General features: G+C 42.4%; 1 protein-coding gene across 1 annotated transcript in view; it reads right to left on the bottom strand.

Moving 5' to 3' along the window:
• Positions 1–14,342, bottom strand: part of IQGAP2 (IQ motif containing GTPase activating protein 2) — a 239,231-nt gene extending 224,889 nt beyond the window's left edge. Inside the window, exon 1 of the mRNA XM_065874499.1 lies at positions 14,251–14,342. Within this exon, the coding sequence (XP_065730571.1) occupies positions 14,251–14,315 (65 nt within the window). The 5' untranslated portion in view covers positions 14,316–14,342. The remainder of the gene's footprint in view (positions 1–14,250) is intronic.
• Positions 14,343–18,312: the final 3,970 nt, after the last annotated feature.

The raw sequence follows: 18,312 nt of genomic DNA, 5'->3' as shown, positions 1-18,312 counted from the left end.
ACTGCCAAGGAAGTCCCTGGGGTCCCTGTTTCTATGACTTTCTCAGAACCAACATGCCAATCCCTGAGCCTAGTTTACCCCGCTCATCTTCTCTCAGCTTGGAAAAATTCACAGGAACATGCTGATTGGCTCTATGAGGAAAACTGAGAACTTTAGTTGCCTCTTCAAAACTGCCCAAGCTTTCAATCCAACCCTGGCTGAGGCACGATCACTTTCTCTACAGCACTGTTTTCGTTTCTCCATTCTCCTATCCTTCTCCTTCTTATATCAGCAGATGACTCCCCTCAATACCCTTCCTCTTTCCATCTCATCACAGAGGAAGAGATGTCCGTGTTCTCTGCATCTGAGCAGGGGTGGGAAAGCTGGAGCTGCTGCGGCAGGACCATTCAGCGATGAGAGCATCATTCTCAAACCTCAGTGTGCACCAACCTTTACCTGAGTGATTTGGTTTTTTGAATCTGTGGTGGAGAATTTGTATTTATTTCTTTGTTTATTTATTTATTGAAGGATAGTTGACTTCCAATGTTTCAGGTGTACCGCAAAGTGATTCAGTTGTATATACATACATATATATGTACATTTATTCTTTTTCAGATTCTTTTCCATTATAGGTTACCTGAGTGATTTGTTAAAATGCAGACTCCAGGGCCCTAGAGATAGATTTGCAGGGTCTGGAGCAAACCCCAGAAGCCTGTGACCCTTACGCAGGTGGTAACTGAATTTGAGAATCACCGTTCAAAGTCATCCTCTCACTCAGATGATGGAGCTGCCTCAACTTTTGCCCTGTGAAATACCAGAGACAGGAACAGCTGGATATTACAAATTATTTGAAGAAAAAAAAAAATCAATGAACATTTAAGCCAAGCAAGACTGAATGAGGAAAGTATGGAAATGACAAGAACTGTGAATTCTTTTTTTTTTTTAAGAACTGTGAATTCTTGAATTCTTATTCTAGCACCTAAATGGGTTCAAATTTCTTAGCAAAAATGAAAGCTATATGACAAAAATGTACAAATGGCTAACTCCCCCACCCTAAGAATTCAATGTTTCACTAAAAGCAAACAAACTGAATTTACCAAACAATAAGCTTAATATTCATTTTTATTTCTGTGTATTTTCACCCCTGAGCTTTCTACTAATACTTTTCCTGATCAGCATGACTTAGAATCATGGGAGAAAAGAGTTGTCAACAGCCAGGAGACCTTTATCCTAATCCCAAATCTGCCACTAACTCTACCATTGAATGAAGTTGATGAACTTCTCTGTGCCTCAGTGTCCCCATATACAAAATAAGGATTTGCACTCTTAGAGGAACACAAAAATGTTCAGACCAAAAAGCCAGTGGAAGACCGTCCTACAAATGCGAGACAAGAGAAAAATCACTGTGTAACAAGCTTGTACCAATATTGTCCTCCAGCAGCCTTGCTTGGAGTCCCTCTATGCCTTGAATGATGACACTGTTCTATGACTTTTAAGCATCACAGCATGAGGCAGCATCTGGTGGGGAGATTCATACAGGAAGGAAGAGACCTCAGCAGTGTTTGCTCTTCATACCTTTTGATGTTTCAACAAAAAAGCAAAGCATTCTTTCAAACCAGCCATAACAGTGGCAGAACCAAAAAGACAAGCGATGAGTTGCATGTAGAATCCAGTCACAACCCAGAAGATGCACCAAAACTATCTTGTGTGAGAAGAGAATAAAATCTACATCACTGAAAAGTGCAAATTCCTACTAAAACTTTAAGAAGACTGATAGAAAAGAGACAGCGAGAAGAAGGGGAGGGAGGGAGAATACAAGGTAAATTCCTCCCAGAACAAACTATTAGTAGTAGTCACAGTTAAAACAAAACCCAAAACAAGTAAGCATCAGAAAAAGGAAAAAAAGAGACAGAAAAAGAGAAACAGAAAGACAATGTATGGCTTCTACCAAAACTCAAGAACTGAGAACTGATCAAGAATGAGAACGAAGCTAGTCCACATAGAACCCGGAAACCAAGACCACCCAAACCAAGGTTCTGAACTTACGACGTGATCAAAACACATGAAGAAATAAAGAAGTCAGACAGTGTTAGCCTTTAAGCACACACGTTTTGAAGTCAGACAGAGTTGGGATACAGTTTATGTTGCCAGTTAACCGTGACCTTAGAAAAATTACTTAAGTTTTTCCAGGACTCAGTTTCTCCACCTATAAAATGGGGATAACCCCGTGTAAGTTGATTGCTCCGGGCACCACGCCTGGTGACTGGACACTCAGTGTGATAACCCCTGTAGTAAAGAATGTTTGAGACCATGGAAAATTCCAAACACCTCCCAGCTCTCCAGCTTCAAAAAGCCTGAGAAACAAAATGTGAACTCTGGGATCAAATGTCAGTTGCTCAACTTCCCCTTGGCTGCAAAAGATTCATATTGATTATTTGTATTTAAAAATATCAGCGCTCTGAGAAGTTATGCTTTCATCTGTCAGATCACACCTGACTGGCACTTATCCAACACAAACCCAAGGTTAGAACTCAAAACCTGTGAAATTAAAAACAAAAGTCTCCCAACTCTGTGTCCCAACCCCAGGCATGGCTGATAATCCCGCTGAGTCTAGATCTGCCCCAAGGCATTTGACCTCCCAGTGTCCTCTGTTCCCTAAATCCAGTCCCTTGTCAAACCCTATGGCTTCTCCCTTTATAACCTTAATGTCTGTGCCTCCCACTCCCGCTCCACAATCCCTGGTCACTGCCCAGCTGGATGGCAGCCCCTGAGGCTCCAGCCACAAGCACCACCCCCTGGCAGGCAGGGCTGGCTGGTACCCTGTCTCCTCTGGTTCCACTGAGACAGCCTACTGAGCCTCACCCTCGCGCAGGCTACGCCCCACGACCTTCTTCTCACAGGTTACTGCCTCTCCCTACCATTGGGATGTGCCTTGCTGGGTCGAGCCCTGGCCTCCCAAAAAAGGTCCTGTGTCTCTCTGGCCTATGACTCCCGAGGCCAGCCAGTTAGAAGGCAGCCCCAAACAGACCAGTCCTCAGCGGCAGGCCCTCCCCTTGGAGGAGCCAGACCCTGAGAAGGGCCCCTGCTCTCAACTCAGCTGCGCCCCCTGCCCCACCAGCCTGCCGGCAGCTGCACGGAGCAACCCCGCCCTTCATCTTGTCCCCCTGGATGGCAGAACTGAGGGCAGAGTCAGGGAGAGAACAAGGAAGAAGGGGGAAATGAAGAATTACCATAGAAACATGAAAGCTATTTATGGTTTGAAAATGCAGTTAGGAATTCCTTAAAACTTCATTAACGTTCTGTATAGAGCAGCAACGTGTCTCTCAGTAAGTTGATTACCAAGAAAGGTATTTCCCTCCCAATTCCAAATTTCTATTAGCATTGCGTATGAACACAGCCATGGGCAGCATCTTTAGGAATAAAGACAGTGAGGTCCAAAAGTGTGGAGGAAATCCAGAGGATTCTCTAAAGCATTCTCCAGTCCATAGATTCTTTTTCTTAAAGTATGTAATCATAAATACTCAGAGTTAAGCAATCCCACACGCCAGGCTCTCCCTTGCTTAAACATTTGTAACATTTCTCCTTTCAGAGCTGATTCTCTAACTCACTACTGGGTAAGGCCAGAGCTTGAGGCTTGATCTAATCAATGAGGTGTCCTTTTGGTATCTGAGTTGTAAGCACTGACACAAAAGGAATCACACCCGTGTTTTGTTTCCTTTCCAGGGCACATACAAAACTGTCCCAGACTCGCTAATACAAAGAACAGCTTGGCTCACATAAAGGGCTCTTTGAAGATAATATTTCTAAACAAGCCCATCACCAAGGGAAGGCTTTTTCGCTTTGTTTATTTTCAGAGGTAAGACAGAAAAAGTAAGCACAGCAAAAGATTTGTATGCATTTTCTCTTTCCTTAAAAAAAGGAATATTATATTTCAGGAACTTTCCTTGGGAAACACAATAGCAGCCCCATTCATAACTACTTGCTCAACTGCAATTTGCAAACTCCCTCTCCATTTCTTGCCAAGATTCCCTCTCCCATTCCCTGACCTTCATAACAGCTCCAGCTGGATTTCCTTCCTCAATCCCCAAAGAGAACCCACTATCTTCAATTTTGCACAGTTGTCCTAAAAAACTGAAGTTCTTAAAATAGACTTATTTTCATTATTTAAATATATTTTGCAGAGATTAATATGAAATCTACTCAGCAGTATTAATTCTTTTGGAAAGGCAACTCCTTTCATTTAAACAGAGAGATTTCCGGCATCATAGAGAATTTTCAAAGTCCATATAAATAGCAGACTTGTTTGCCTCATTTCAGCAAAATTCGCACTGCAAAGAAGCTATCAAGTTAGCTTTCTGGGCCTACCTGAAAAGAAAACTTAATCCATTTAGTATTATTTAATATGGTAGAGGAAGGAACAACTTAGTTTAAAATGGCTCACGATTCAAAAACATCAAGGCATAAATAACCTTAGTACCATCATCACTTAGACCAAGTCATCATCTGATTCCTGGTTTGGTTTCTGACAGTAATAAAGTCTATTCCCCTCACCCCCCCAAACACACACAAACTGCCCCTTTCTGGGGTCAATTTCAAAGGCTATGTACACACCCTGTAGAAGGCAGCTTCTAAGGTGGCCCTCAGTGATCCTCACCTTCTTGAATTCATCCCTTTGTGTAATCCTTTCCCCTTGAACACAAGACAGATTTAGTAACTTGATTCAAATGAATAAAACACAGCAAACTACGGGATGTCATTTTTGAGAACTTGAGGCTACAAGAAGACTGGCTTCTGCTGTACGTGCCGTTTCTTGCTCTCGGGCTCGCTCACCCTGATGACAGCCAGCTGCCACGGTGTGAGCTGCCCTAGGGAGGGCCCACATGTCAAAGGAAGCCTCTGGCCAACTGCCGAGGAGGACTAGGTCCTCAGTCCCAAACTCTAGCTGCCAACACCAAGTGAGCTTCTGGAAGCAGATCTGTCCTGCCTGAATCTTGAGAGGACCACAGCTTTGTGAGAGACCCAGAACCAGGGGACCCAGGAAGCTCTGCACAGATTCCTGACCCTCAGAAGGGAGATCGGCTCAGTGCTTTGTGACCACCTACGGGGGTGGGATAGGGAGGGTGGGAGGGAGACACAAGAGGGAGGAGACATGGGGATATATGTATATGTACAGTTGATTCACTTTGTTATACAGCAGAAACTAACACACCATTGTAAAGCAATTATACTCCAATAAAGATGTTTAAAAAAATAAAATAAAAACACAGAAAAATAAAACAAACCAAAAATTTGTCGCTTAAGTCACTAAGTTTGAGAGTAAACACAGTCATGGATAACGAATACATATGCCAGACATTCTCTGCCCTCCTGCCACCATTATGATTAGCTCTCCATGACATCATCTAAACCCTTCAGCCTGTAGAGAAACACACCTCCTAGGGTGAAGAGCCACTTTGTAAAGTAGTTATCTCTCTTTTCTGAGATATGCCCTAAAAATATGTGTTTTTCATTTTTCCTTCATTGCCATTAATATTAGTGTTTGGGACTTAATTAAGAAGGCTTTACACACAGACTTCATCATTTTATAAACTGTGAGCAATAATTTCAGCCACAGTCATTTTAATACACAAGCTACCTCTTCCTCTCTTCATTCATTGAAAAATACTCTATACTCTTTTCTGGGTATCTTCTAGTTTACTGTAGTGGCATTAAGTTGTCTAGAATTACTAGACAGTGGGTCACATCTGACTATAATATAGAATCTTCCATCAACACAAATATCAAATTTGACCTCCAGGCTGACAGTCTAACCAAATCACCTAGAATCCTGTCTACCATGAATCTAATTCATATCCTACTTGTTACCTCCAGGAGAACTAAAACATACAGGAAACAGAATACAATCAATCCTCATTAGTAACAAAAATTCAATGCTGGGCATTAAGTAATTCATTCAAATATGGGGGAGACACGATGTCATGGATACCTTATAATTGGGGTATTTGACCCAGATGGTGATGTCAGAGAAGGATTCCCTGAAAAAAGTGAGTTTCCGTCTGAAGACAGAGCAGAGTCTCACTCAATAATGAGGAAAAGGAAGCAGCACATGCAAACATCCCATGCAGGAGAAAACATGGAAATGAAAAGGGGTCAACGTGGCTGGAAGATAGAGCAATAGGGAACGGGGCACCTGATGAAACTGGAGAGGCTGGAACGACTGGACTATGCGGAACCTATGAGTCCCTAAAGCACTTCGGTTTTTATCCTGAGTATTGAGAAACCACTGGAAGATTTTGAACGGATCAGAATTTTGAAAAGATTCATCTGATAAAGGACTGAAGCAACCAGAGGTGTGGGGAAACCAGTTAGAGACCACTATAGCAATCTAGCAAGTGATGTTGGAAGCCTGCAGTAGGTTGATGCTGGAATAGAGAGGTGAATACACGAGAGAGATTTAGGAGATGGTGGGTTAGATACAGGGAGATACCCATGCACACACATACAGAGAGATTAATAAAGCAAACAAAAGTGAAGGAAGGAATTTCAAACTCATGAGTAAAAGCTTTAACCTCATAGCAGTGAGCTTTTTTGAGCACAGAATTATTAGTTGTTTGGTCTCCATCTCCCAAAGTGACCCTATTGTGCCTGTTTCCACACGGTAGACGCTCACAAAAAAACTGGTAAACGGTGTTTAGACATCTCATGTATGTTTGGAGTACCTTCTATACGCATTTTATCTGCTAAACACCATTTCATCATATTCAACAGCTTTACTAAGGACCTCTCCAAGCCAGGCTGAGCAAAGGAACTTTTCTTTAATAAGAGCTTTAATGAGATATGTATACAACTGACTCTTTCAAGTGTACAATTCAGAGGTTTTTAGTATACTCAGAGAGTTGTGCAATCATCACCATACTCAGTTTTAGAAGATTCTGGTCCCAGCAAAAAGAAATTCATACCATTAGCACCACTCCCCAACCCCCCAATCCCACCAGCCCTAGGCAACCACAAATCTACTTTCTGTCTCTGTGGATTTGCCTATTCTGGGCATTTCATATAAATGGAATCCGAACAATATGTGTGGCCTTTTGTGTCTAGCTTCCTTCCTTCAGCATATTTTCAAGGTCCACCCATGTTGTAAGTATGTATCAGTACTTCATCCTTTGTTTTTTAAGATTATTTTTTATAGAGCAGTTTTAGGTTCACAACAAAACTGAGGGGAAGGTACCGAGGCTTTCCATATACCCCCTGCCCCCAAAGACATGCACAGTCTCTCCCATTATCAACATCCCCTGCCAGTGTGGAACATTCGTTTTAACTGATGAACCTACATTGACATATCAATCACCCAAAGTCCACAGTTACCTTACAGTTCACTCTTGTTTCTATATATTCTGTGGGTTTGGACAAATATATCATGGCATTTATCTATCACTGTGGTATCTTACAGAGTATTCTTACTGCCCTAAAAAATTCTCTGTGCCTCTATACTCATCCATCTCCCCACAACCACTGATATTTTTACTGTCTCCACAGTTTTACCTTTTCCAGAATACCAAATACTTGGAATCATATAATACGTATCTTTTTCAGATAGGCTCTTTTCACATCATAATATGAATGTAAGGTTCCTCTGTGGCTTTTTATGGCTTGATAGTTTATTTCTTTTTAGTGCTGAATAATATTCCATTGTCTGGATGTATCAAAGTTCATTTATTCATTCATCTACTGAAGGACTTCTTGATTGCTTCCAAGTTTTGGCTGTTATGAAAAAAGTTTCTATAAACATCCATATGTAGCTTTGTGTGTGGACATAGCCTTCACTCCACTGGGTAAATAGAAGGAGCACAACTGCTGGGTCATATGGTAAGAATGCGTTTAGTTTTGTAAGAAACTGTAGAACTATATCCCAAAGTGACTGTACAATTTTGCATTTCCACAAGCAACAAATGAGAGTTCCTGTTGCTCCACATCCTCGTCAGCATTTGGTGTTGTCAGTGTTCAGATTTTGGCCATTCTGGTGGGCGTGTAGTGGTGTTTTGTTGTTGTTTTATTTTGCATTTCCCTGATGACCTATGATGTGGAGCATCTCTTCCTATGCTTATTTGCCATCTATATATCTTCTTTGGTGAGGTGTCTGTTAAGGTCTTTGGCCCATATATTAATCAGGTTGTTTTCTGACTGTTGGGTCTTAAGAGTTCTTTATGTATCTTGGATAACATTCCTTTATCAGTGTGTCTTTTGCAAATACTTTCTCCCAGACAGTGGCTTCTCTTCTCGTTCTCTTGACGTTGTCTATTGCAGAGCAGAAACTTTTAAATGTAATGAAGTCCAGCTCACCAATTCTTTCTTTCATGGATCATGACATTGGTGCTATATCTTAAAAACCATTGCCAGGGACTTCCCTGGTGGTCCAGTGGGTAAGACTCCGTGCTCCCAAGGCAGGGGGCCAGGGTTCAATCCCTGGTCGGGGATCTAGATCCCACATTCATGCTGCAACTAAAAGTTCGCAGGCCACAACTAAAGATCCCACACGTCACAACTAAGACCCTGTGCAGCATGCATGCGTGAATGAATGAATAAATAAATAAATAAAGCTATTGCCATACTCAAGTTCATCTACGGTTTTCTCCTTTATCATTAGCCTCTGAGAGTTTTATAGTTTTGAATTTTACATGTTGATCTGATCCATTTGAGTCAATTTTTGTGAAGGGTGTAAAGTCTGTGTCTCAATTTCATTGTCTGCATGTGGATGCCCAGTTGTTCCAGCACCATTTGTTGAAAAAAGACCATCTTTGCTCCACTGTATTGCTTTGCTCCTTTGTCAAAGTTCAACTGACTGTATCTACAGGGGTCTATTTCTATGCTCTCTGTTCTGTCCCACTGATCTATTTGTCCATTTTTTCACCAGTACCACACTGTCTTGATTACTGTAGCTTTATATTAAGTTTGAAGTCGGGTAGTGTCATTCTTCCAACTTTGTTCTCCTTCAATATTGTGTTGGCTATTCTAGGTCTTTTGCTTCTCCATATAAACTTTAAAATCCAGTTGTTGATATCCACAAAATAACTTTCTGGAATTTTGATTGGGATTACATTGAGACTATAGATCAAGCTGGGAAGAACTATCTTGACAATACTGAGTCTTCCTATCCATGAATATGGAATATCTGTTTATTTAGTTCTTTGATTTCATTCATCAGAGTTTTGTGGTTTTCCTCATATAGATCTTGTATACATTTTGTTAAATTTATACCTAAGTATTTCATTTTGGGGGATGCTAATGTAAATAGTAATGTATTTTACTTTTAAATTCCACTTGTTCATTGCTGGTACATAGGAAAGCAATGGACTTGTATGTTAACCTTGTATCCTGCAAGCATGTTATAATTGCTTATTAGTTCCAGGATTTTTTTTTTATTCTTTCAGGTTTTCTATATTGTCAATCATGTCATCTGCAAACAAAGATTTTATCTTCCTTTCCAATCTGTATATCGTCCATTTCCCTTTCTTGTTTTATTGCATTAGCTAAAACTTCCACTATAATATTGAAAAGGAGCGATGAGGGGGAATACCTTTGGCTTGTACCTGATCTTAGTGCGAAAGTTTCAAGTTTCTCACCAGGAAGTATGATGTTAGCTGTAGGGTTTTTGTAAATAGTCTTTCTCAAGTTCAGGATGTTTCCCTATATTCCTACTTTACTAAGAATTTTTATCATGAATAGGTACTGAATTTTGTCAAATGCTTTTTCTGCATCTAATGATATAATCATATGATTTTTTCTTATTTAGACTGTTGATGTGATGAAGCACATTAACTGATTTTCAAATGTTGAACCAGCCTTGCAAACCTGGGATAAATTCCACTTGGTTGTGATTTACATAGTTCTTTTTATACACTGTTAAATCTGATTTGCTAATACATTTTTATAGCTGAATAATGTTTCATTATATGGATATATCACACACTGTTTATCCAGTCATCAGTAGACGGACATTTGAGTTGTTTCCACTTTTTGCTCTAATGAATAACACTTCAATGAACATTTGTGTGCAGGTTTTTGTGTGGACATAGGTTTTCAATTTTCTTGGGGATATACCTAGTGGTGGAATTGCTGGATCATATAGTAACTCGGTATTTAATTTTTTGAGGAGCTACCAGACTGTTTTACAAAGTAGCTCCACCATTTTACAATCCAACCAGCAATGTACGAGGGTTCCAATCTCTCTACATCCTTAAAAACACTTGTGATTGGGGCTTCCCTGGTGGCACAGTGGTTGAGAGTCCGCCTGCCGATGCAGGAGACACAGGTTCGTGCCCCGGTCCGGGAGGATCCCACATGCCACGGAGCGGCTGGACCCGTGAGCCATGGCCGCTGAGCCTGTGGTCTGGAGCCTGTGCTCTGCAACAGGAGAGGCCACAACAGTGAGAGGCCCGCGTACCGCAAAAAAAAACCAAAAAACACTTGTGATTGTCATTCTTTTTGATTATAGCTATCCTAGCATGAAATGGTATCTCACTGTGGTTTTGATTTGCATTTCCCTAATGACCGATGTTAAGCATCCTCTCCTGTTCTTACGGTTCATTTGTGTATCTTATACGGAAAAATGTCTATTCAGAAACTTTGCCCCCTTTTTTTTTTTGCGGTACTCGGGCCTCTCACTGTTGTGGCCTCTCCCGTTGCGGAGCACAGGCTCCGGACGCACAAGCTCAGCGGCCATGGCTCACGGGCCCAGCCGCTCCGCGGCATGTGGGATCTTCCCAGACTGGGGCACGAACGCGTGTCCCCTGCATCGGCAGGCGGACTCTCAACCATTGCGCCACCAGGGAAGCCCTGCCCGTTTTTAAATTAGGCTATTTACTTTCTATGGTGTGCTGTAAGAGTTCTTTATATATTCTGAATACAAGTCTCTTACCAAATATATGATTTGCCAATATTTTCCCCCATTCCATGAGTTGTCTTTTCAATTTCTTGATGGCATCTCTTTGAATAAAAAAGGTTTAATTTTCACGATGTCTAATTTATCTAGTTTTCTTTTTTAGGCTTGTGCCTTTGGTGTCAAGTCTCAAAACCACTGCCTAAACCAAGGTCACAAATATTTACTGCTGTGTTTTCTTCTAAGAGATTTACAGTTGTGGTTCACACATTTAGATTAACAAAACCATTTTAGGATAATTTTTGTATATGGTGTGAGGTAGGGATCCAAATTCATTTTTATGCATGTATATATCGTTGTCTCAGCATCATTTGTTGAAAAGACTGTTTTTCTTCCCCCACTGAATTGTCTTGATTGAATGATTTTTAGTTTAAACTAAGCTTGCATTGCTGGGATAAATCCCACTTGATGGTATACAATCCTTTTTAGATGTTGCTGAACTCAGTTTGAGTTTGTTGAGGATTTTTGTATTTGTATTCATAAGGGATACTGGTCTGTAGTTTTCTTGAAGTACCTTTAGTTTTGGTATCAGAGTAATACTGGTCTCAATAAAATGAGTTAGGAAGTGTTCTCTCCTCTTATATGGTTTGGAAGAGCGGGGAGTTTACTGAGTATTGACTCAATCCTTTTTACTTGTTTTACATCGGTTCAGTTTTTAAAATTTCTTCTTGAGTCAGTTTTAGTAGTTTGTGTCTTTCTAGGAATCTGTACGTTTCATCTAGGTTAACTAATCTGTTGGCATATAATTGTTCATAGCACTCTGTCAACATCCTATTTATTTCTACAGTGTTGGTAGCGATATCCTCCTCTGAATGAAGCAACTTTTAAATGGTCTGAGATTAATGATCACAGAATCTTGAAAGTAATAAAACCAAACTTAAAGATACACTGGACTCTTACAACTCTGGATTTTAAAAAATTTTGAGTTACAGGACATATAGGCTAGGTATCCTTCCAGTTCTCACCCTTGGAAAGAAAAAATCGAGGCACAAAGACAAACCCAATACATCTCTACTTGAAATGCACCAAAGTCAGTTCAACTGAAATAAACAAGAAACACTTCCTAGCTAAACTTTCACATTCTAAGTGTACCATTCAGTAGAAATTCAATATTCTAAGGCAGCTACACTCACATGAACACACACGTGCATGCACTGTAATAAACCCGGTATGATAAATTCCTAAGGCATTAACATTGTAAAAGAGTCAGGCAATAAACCCTTTCAAATAAATAACTTTTTGAATACTAACTCACTCCTTCATTTATTTCCTGAGTTCAGGACCATCGAATTCTGTACACTATGCTTTCTGAAATCATAACAAACATATCTATTAATAGCCACATAATTTTTACATACTCCATAACCAAAAAACAGCTTCCCTAGGCTTCCCTGGTGGCGCAGGGGTTGAGAGTCCGCCTGCCGATGCAGGGGACACGGGTTCGTGCCCCGGTCCAGGAGGATCCCACATGCCGCAGAGCGGCTGGGCCTGTGAGCCATGGCCGCTGAGCCTGCGTGTCCGGAGCCTGTGCTCCGCAACGGGAGAGGCCACAACAGTGAGAGGCCCGCATATCGCAAAAAAGAAAAAAAAAAAAAACAGCTTCCCTGAAAGTCATAATAAGTGTTCAGATATTAATAAAAGATTCATAAATACATATTACATCTAATCTCTTCTTTTAAGATAAATTTATGAAAACCATCCTAGAGGAAAAGCTGTGTACTTTACAATCTATTCTTTCAACAAAACTATTCCTAAGGAAGCTTTCTTCAAAGAACTTGGGCTAATTGTTATGTTGATTTTTTTTTCTTTAAACTTTGTCTTTTTTAAAAAATTATTTATTTATTTATTTATTTATTTTTGGCTGCATTGGGTCTTCATTGCTGTGCACGGGCTTTCTCTAGTTATGGCGAGCGGGGGCCACTCTTCGTTGCCGTGCACAGGCTTCTCACTGCAGTGGCTTCTCTTGTGGAGCACGGGGTCTAGGTGTGCGGGCTCAATAGTTGTGGCACGTGGGCTCAGTAGTTGTGGCTCGTGGGCTCTAGAGCACAGGCTCAGTAGTTGTGGTGCACGGGCTTAGTTGCTCCACAGCATGTGGGATCTTCCCGGACCAGGGCTTGAACCCGTGTCTCCTGCATTGGCAGGTGGAGTCCCAACCACTGCGCCACCAGGAAAGTCCAGCATGTTTATTTTGAATGTCTGTGAATCCCTCTCCCTATCTAACTTTAGCCACAATTTGACTAAAAGCATGTTTTTAATCATCTTAGACTGACAGTGAGTCTTCAGTGACTTGCAACCTAACTGTCAACTTCCAGACACATTAAATAACCTTAAAAACGGAGCCTTTAGGGCTTAGAGCTACAAGGCTCTGTTAAAACATTAAACAACCTTGAAAAACCCCCTTTTAAGCACTGTTGAGGCCAAATTAGTGCACGTGTCACTGAATGTTCTTCTACAAAACAGTGATTAGAAACCTCATTCTTCTAGCTCTGTAGGTAGTTATTTATCAGTGATCAGAGATAATTAACACCGATGACCATTAACTCCATGTTTATCTTCTACAGAGATGAGAGAGCTGGAACATATCTGTCCATGAAACAATACTGTTGCTTGATCACAGCACAAAGCATTAAATCAGAATCTAACCCATGGCATATGGGCACTGCAGTATGCACCCAGCAAAGGACAAAGTTCTGATTCCCCTGATACCGAGGCCTAAGTGCAAATACTTTATCTTCACTTTCTCCTTGGAGAACCCAACATTGACTTGTAATCTAAAAAGTCTAAAAGAGTCAGTGTGATTTTAGAGACAACATATCCTAAGCGGTCACACACCCATGGGTTAAAAAGGAGATTGCTGTCATAAACCTACTCTCCAGCTTAGTGAACGATGGACTTCAGTCTGAAATGCTATTTTTCTACTGGGCATATAGGAATATATAATTATACATTGATTGATAAGAGTAGTAATAATTATAATCATTGGGGTAGAGTTGGGGAAAAGATATGAGGTGGCTCTGGAGGAAAAGGAAGTTGATTTAAGTCTCTGCTGCTTCCCTACATCCGTGCCAGAGAGATGAGAAATTCTGAAATAATCTGCAATTTGCCTAGAGATTTCCTAGGAGGCTCTAAGGAAGAAAAAGGAACAGTTGCCTCCCTAGTGCCTTGACCATGGCTGTGGTAGCAACTTTTTCTCAGTTCTGCCATTTACAAAACACAGGTGGTTCTTCTCCCATTACCTTGCTACCAAAAAGGCTGCAGATGAGTTATTAAAAATACAGTACCCCAAAGCTCATCTCCAAGAGAAGGTGCACAAAAAGACTAAGTTTGAATCTTACCTTTTGGCTTCCTCCAGGTGGCACAAATATTCATACGCGATATTCTGCCGCCTCCTCTCATCCATCTCCTCTGCCGAGAGTCTTTCATCGTCCACGATAGCTAGAAATAGAAGATAATATCACATGACTTGTTAAGGGCAGTGTTCATCAAATAATGAGACGACCAACTAGGAAAAACGCATATGCAGCTCAACACTGAATAATGAGGGATGGGGGTATTGAAACACCAAGCGCAGGAAGAGATTTGCTGCTGGACTTTACAATATTATGTTATTTCTAGCAGAAAATGCAATACTGAAGTATAAGTTGACATTAAATAATAGAAGGAGAATAGCAATCAGATTTCAGAGACATGATGCCACAGGATTTAGACAGCTCAAGTCAATTAGAGGACGGTCTACCAGCAACAACTTCGCTCAACAAGCTTGTAGAACTGGTCCAATGGCTCAGCTTGGACCATCCTAGAAATTCTGGGGCTGAGCAACGAATCTACAAGGACCTGTGTTTTAACACTCCTAGAGGGAATTAAGGTTTCTCATCCAACCCAAATCCTACTTTACAGATGACAAAGTCACTAAAATCCCTCCCTCGTTTACCTCTTGGTCTTTACAAGGCTAACTTTCCCTGGTCAACAGGTATCCAAAAGAAAAAAGCCATGGAGACAGCCAGTGAGCAGAGTCTCCAAGCCCACACCCTTTATTCCAACACAAGCCTAGTTTACAAACTGCCATGCTTCAGCCTTGCTTTTCTGTAGAGAGCGCAGCTTCCCCGTTTCCTGATTGCATTTCCTCTGCCTGCGGGCTCAACAGTACCCCACGGCTGCCAACAGTCACATCAGCCAACTCTTAGCTGCCTATTTACACGACAACACTCCTCTCTCATGAAAGGGACCCCCTTTTCCTGTTCAGTCCTGAACTTTCATTCTGATGGTTGTAAAATGAATGTGGTTTCTCGTTTGTTAGATTACTCATCTAACGAAGACAATGTGTGCAGGCAGCAAGGCTGTGGTCACGAGGGGCAGGACCGTCCCTGTTTGCTCTTTTGTTCCCCAGCCGCCAGCACCAGTCAGCCGTTCCATAAATGGGACCCCTGGTCCCAAGCAGAGGAGAAAAGGATGTGAAGGTCATCCATCCATCCCTAGGAAAGGTCAACCCCATGCCCTACTGATGAGGAATCTGAAATATCAATCTGGCAGACAAAAGGAAGTAAGATCACATTTTGAACTCTTACTGGGCAAGTATAGTGCTTGACACTTAAGATCGAAAAATAATACCAAACCATCAAAGAACTCAAAAGAAAGGGGAGATTAAATTTACGTCAATAGGGCTTCCCTGGTGGCGCAGTGGTTGAGAGTCTGCCTGCCGATGCAGGGGACACGAGTTCGTGCCCCGGTCCGGGAAGATCCCACATGCCGTGGAGTGGCTGGGCCCCTAAGCCATGGCCATTGAGCCTGTGCGTCCGGAGCCTGTGCTCCGCAGCGGGAGAGGCCACGACAGTGAGAGGCCCGCGTACCGCAAAAAGAGAAAAGAAAGAAGAAAAAAAAAAAAAAGAAAAAAAAAATTTACGTCAATATAAAAAATGACGGAATACCGTAAGCATGGAAATATGTACTAGATGCTTATTTATTGAGCACTTACTTTCCTTCAAGGGTTAGGCAGCGTTTTCTATGCAGTGTTTCATTCAAGTCTCACAACTCTCTCTGAGGCAGGTGCATAATCTATCCCACTTTACCCTCCGAGCAAACAGGCTGAGAGGCCATTTGCCCAAGTGAAGAGCAGAAACATTAGAGCTAGAAGTATTTGGATGGGATGGAAAAAGCAAGCACAGAACTTTGGGAAATGTCTTTGTTTATGTGGGAGGAAGAAAAAGAAGCAGCAGGACAGGCTGGAAGAGCGCTAGGACAGGCTGGTATACAACTAAAGCAGGGCCAAAGGAGCAGGAATTTCCACACGGATCACTATCCTTTCCCGATTCCTGCCCCCGTCCGACGACTCCCAAGTTTCCTTGTGGCTCCATTCCTTAAAACGGGGAGACCTCAGCCCACACCAATGACACCAAGAGGGCTCAACAAAGATTTGTATTTGTCAAAAGCATCTTTTTTTTTTTAAGAAATTGAATCTGATTTAACTTTAGAAGAGAGCTTTCAGATTTAGGAAACGTACCGAAGCTCTCGAACAACCCTCCTCTGCACCTCCACTCGGAGACCCCAGGCCTCTGACATCTCTCCCCTGGGCTCTTGCAACGGCCCTCAAACAGCCCCCCAGTCGCCACCCCTCCTCCACCCATTCTCCTCACCGTCCCCAGAAGCATCTTTCTAACATACAGTCCTACTGATGCCATTCTTCCTCTCCAAACCTTCGATGGATCCCTACTTCTTACAGAACAAAGTTCAGGAAGAAAACACGTTCTCTCCCCTCCCCTACCTGAAGCCTACAGTTCAGCCACCCTTCCTGGCAGCACCAGGTCCCAGGCCCAAACCACTCCCTGTTAAGTTTGAGTTCTTCTGCTCTCCAACATCTCTCTGTCTAGAAAGCCACTGTCCCGCCTGTGTGTGACATCTCTGTATCTTCTTGAGCAAACTTCTGTGGATCTCGAAATCAGAAACCATCCCCAGTCCTCAGCACCTTGGTCCACATTTCTATTATATCACTCATCGTGGAAGCCCCCACTGTAACTGGGTCACATCTCGCTCTCCAGACTGGGGATTCTTTAGAGGAAACGACTCTTTTGCTTCATCTTTTATGTGGTTCCTTGCACGGAGAGGGCACTCAAATATTTGCTCAACAATTATCTTCCAGTGAATCTTTAGTAAGTGCGCTAACCATCATCCTGACATGAATATACTTTGAAATTATGATCTTCTCATTCTGGGTTTACTTAGAAGATTCCCGGCATGCCCGCGTAGCATCAGCTCATCCTCCATCTCCATTGTTCCTAACAGTTAATCCCCAGGACCCCCCCCATGACTACCAGCTTCTCATTTTAATTTCAGTCTAAAGACTGCCTCCCATTTCTGACAGAATATTTCCATTTTATGGTACCTTCAGCATGTTAAAGCTTGAAAGCAATAGAAAACTCTCAGTCGGAGTCCACCTGGTCATTTTGCCCTCCTCAGAGGCAAAGGTGGGGTCACTCTCACTGCCACCTTCCTTCCTGGCTGCTGCTTCCTTCCAGCCTCAACCAGCCCACCCGGTAGGAGGCGGAAGCACCAGCAGCGCTGGCCCCCAGGCCCCTGCCCCCCAGCTGCCTCCACGAGCCATGCAGCATCCTACCAGCCCAGGGCTGCTGGGGGCTCTCAAACTCTGACATCACCCTGCCCAAAGAGAAGATCTGACTTAACGTTTGAATTAAAACACACTCTCCCCACAAAGTTTTATATTGCCACTGCAACGTTTTGGCCATAGCTGATGGAATTCTGTCTTGTTTTTTTATAAATTTATTTATTTAATTAATTTCTGGCTGCATTGGTTGCACGCGGGCTTTCTCTAGTTGCGGCAAGTGGGGGCTACTCTTCGTTGCAGTGCGCGGGCTTCTCATTGTGGTGGCCCCTCTTGTTGCGGAGCACGGGCTCTAGGCGCGCAGGCTTCAGTAGTTGTGGCATGTGGGCTCAGTAGTTGTGGCTCGCAGGCTTAGTTGCTCCGTGGCACGTGGGATCTTCCCGGATTAGGGCTTGAATCCGTGTCCCCTGCATTGGCAGGCAGATTCTTAACTACTGTGCCACCAGGGAAGCCCCTCTACCTATCTTTAAGGCTCAATCAAGGGCCACTTCCTTCCCAAAGTCTCCCCTGGCTATTCCTGTTCACACTGTCCTCTCTCCTGGCACTGAAACCGGACAGGACCCTGTGGGAGCCTCCCGGGTACAAATCCTTTCCGGGTCCCCTGTTTCTTGTTTGCAGGAAAAAAATTTTAGCCTCCTAGACCTTCCCTGAGTACCAAAGGACAGACTCAAACAGTTACTAATCAGGGAAGGGAAGGAATGCAGAAACAAAGAAGGAACAGTCAAGAAACTACAGTGCCGCGATGGGCAGGGTCCCGGTTCCTCCTCAAGGAACATATATAACA

The sequence above is a fragment of the Phocoena phocoena genome, chromosome 3 (genome assembly GCF_963924675.1).
Source record: "Phocoena phocoena chromosome 3, mPhoPho1.1, whole genome shotgun sequence".
NCBI classification, from domain to species: domain Eukaryota; kingdom Metazoa; phylum Chordata; class Mammalia; order Artiodactyla; family Phocoenidae; genus Phocoena; species Phocoena phocoena.
The sequence above is the reverse complement of the archived record's forward strand: the minus strand, read 5'-3'. Positions and strand labels throughout refer to the sequence as shown.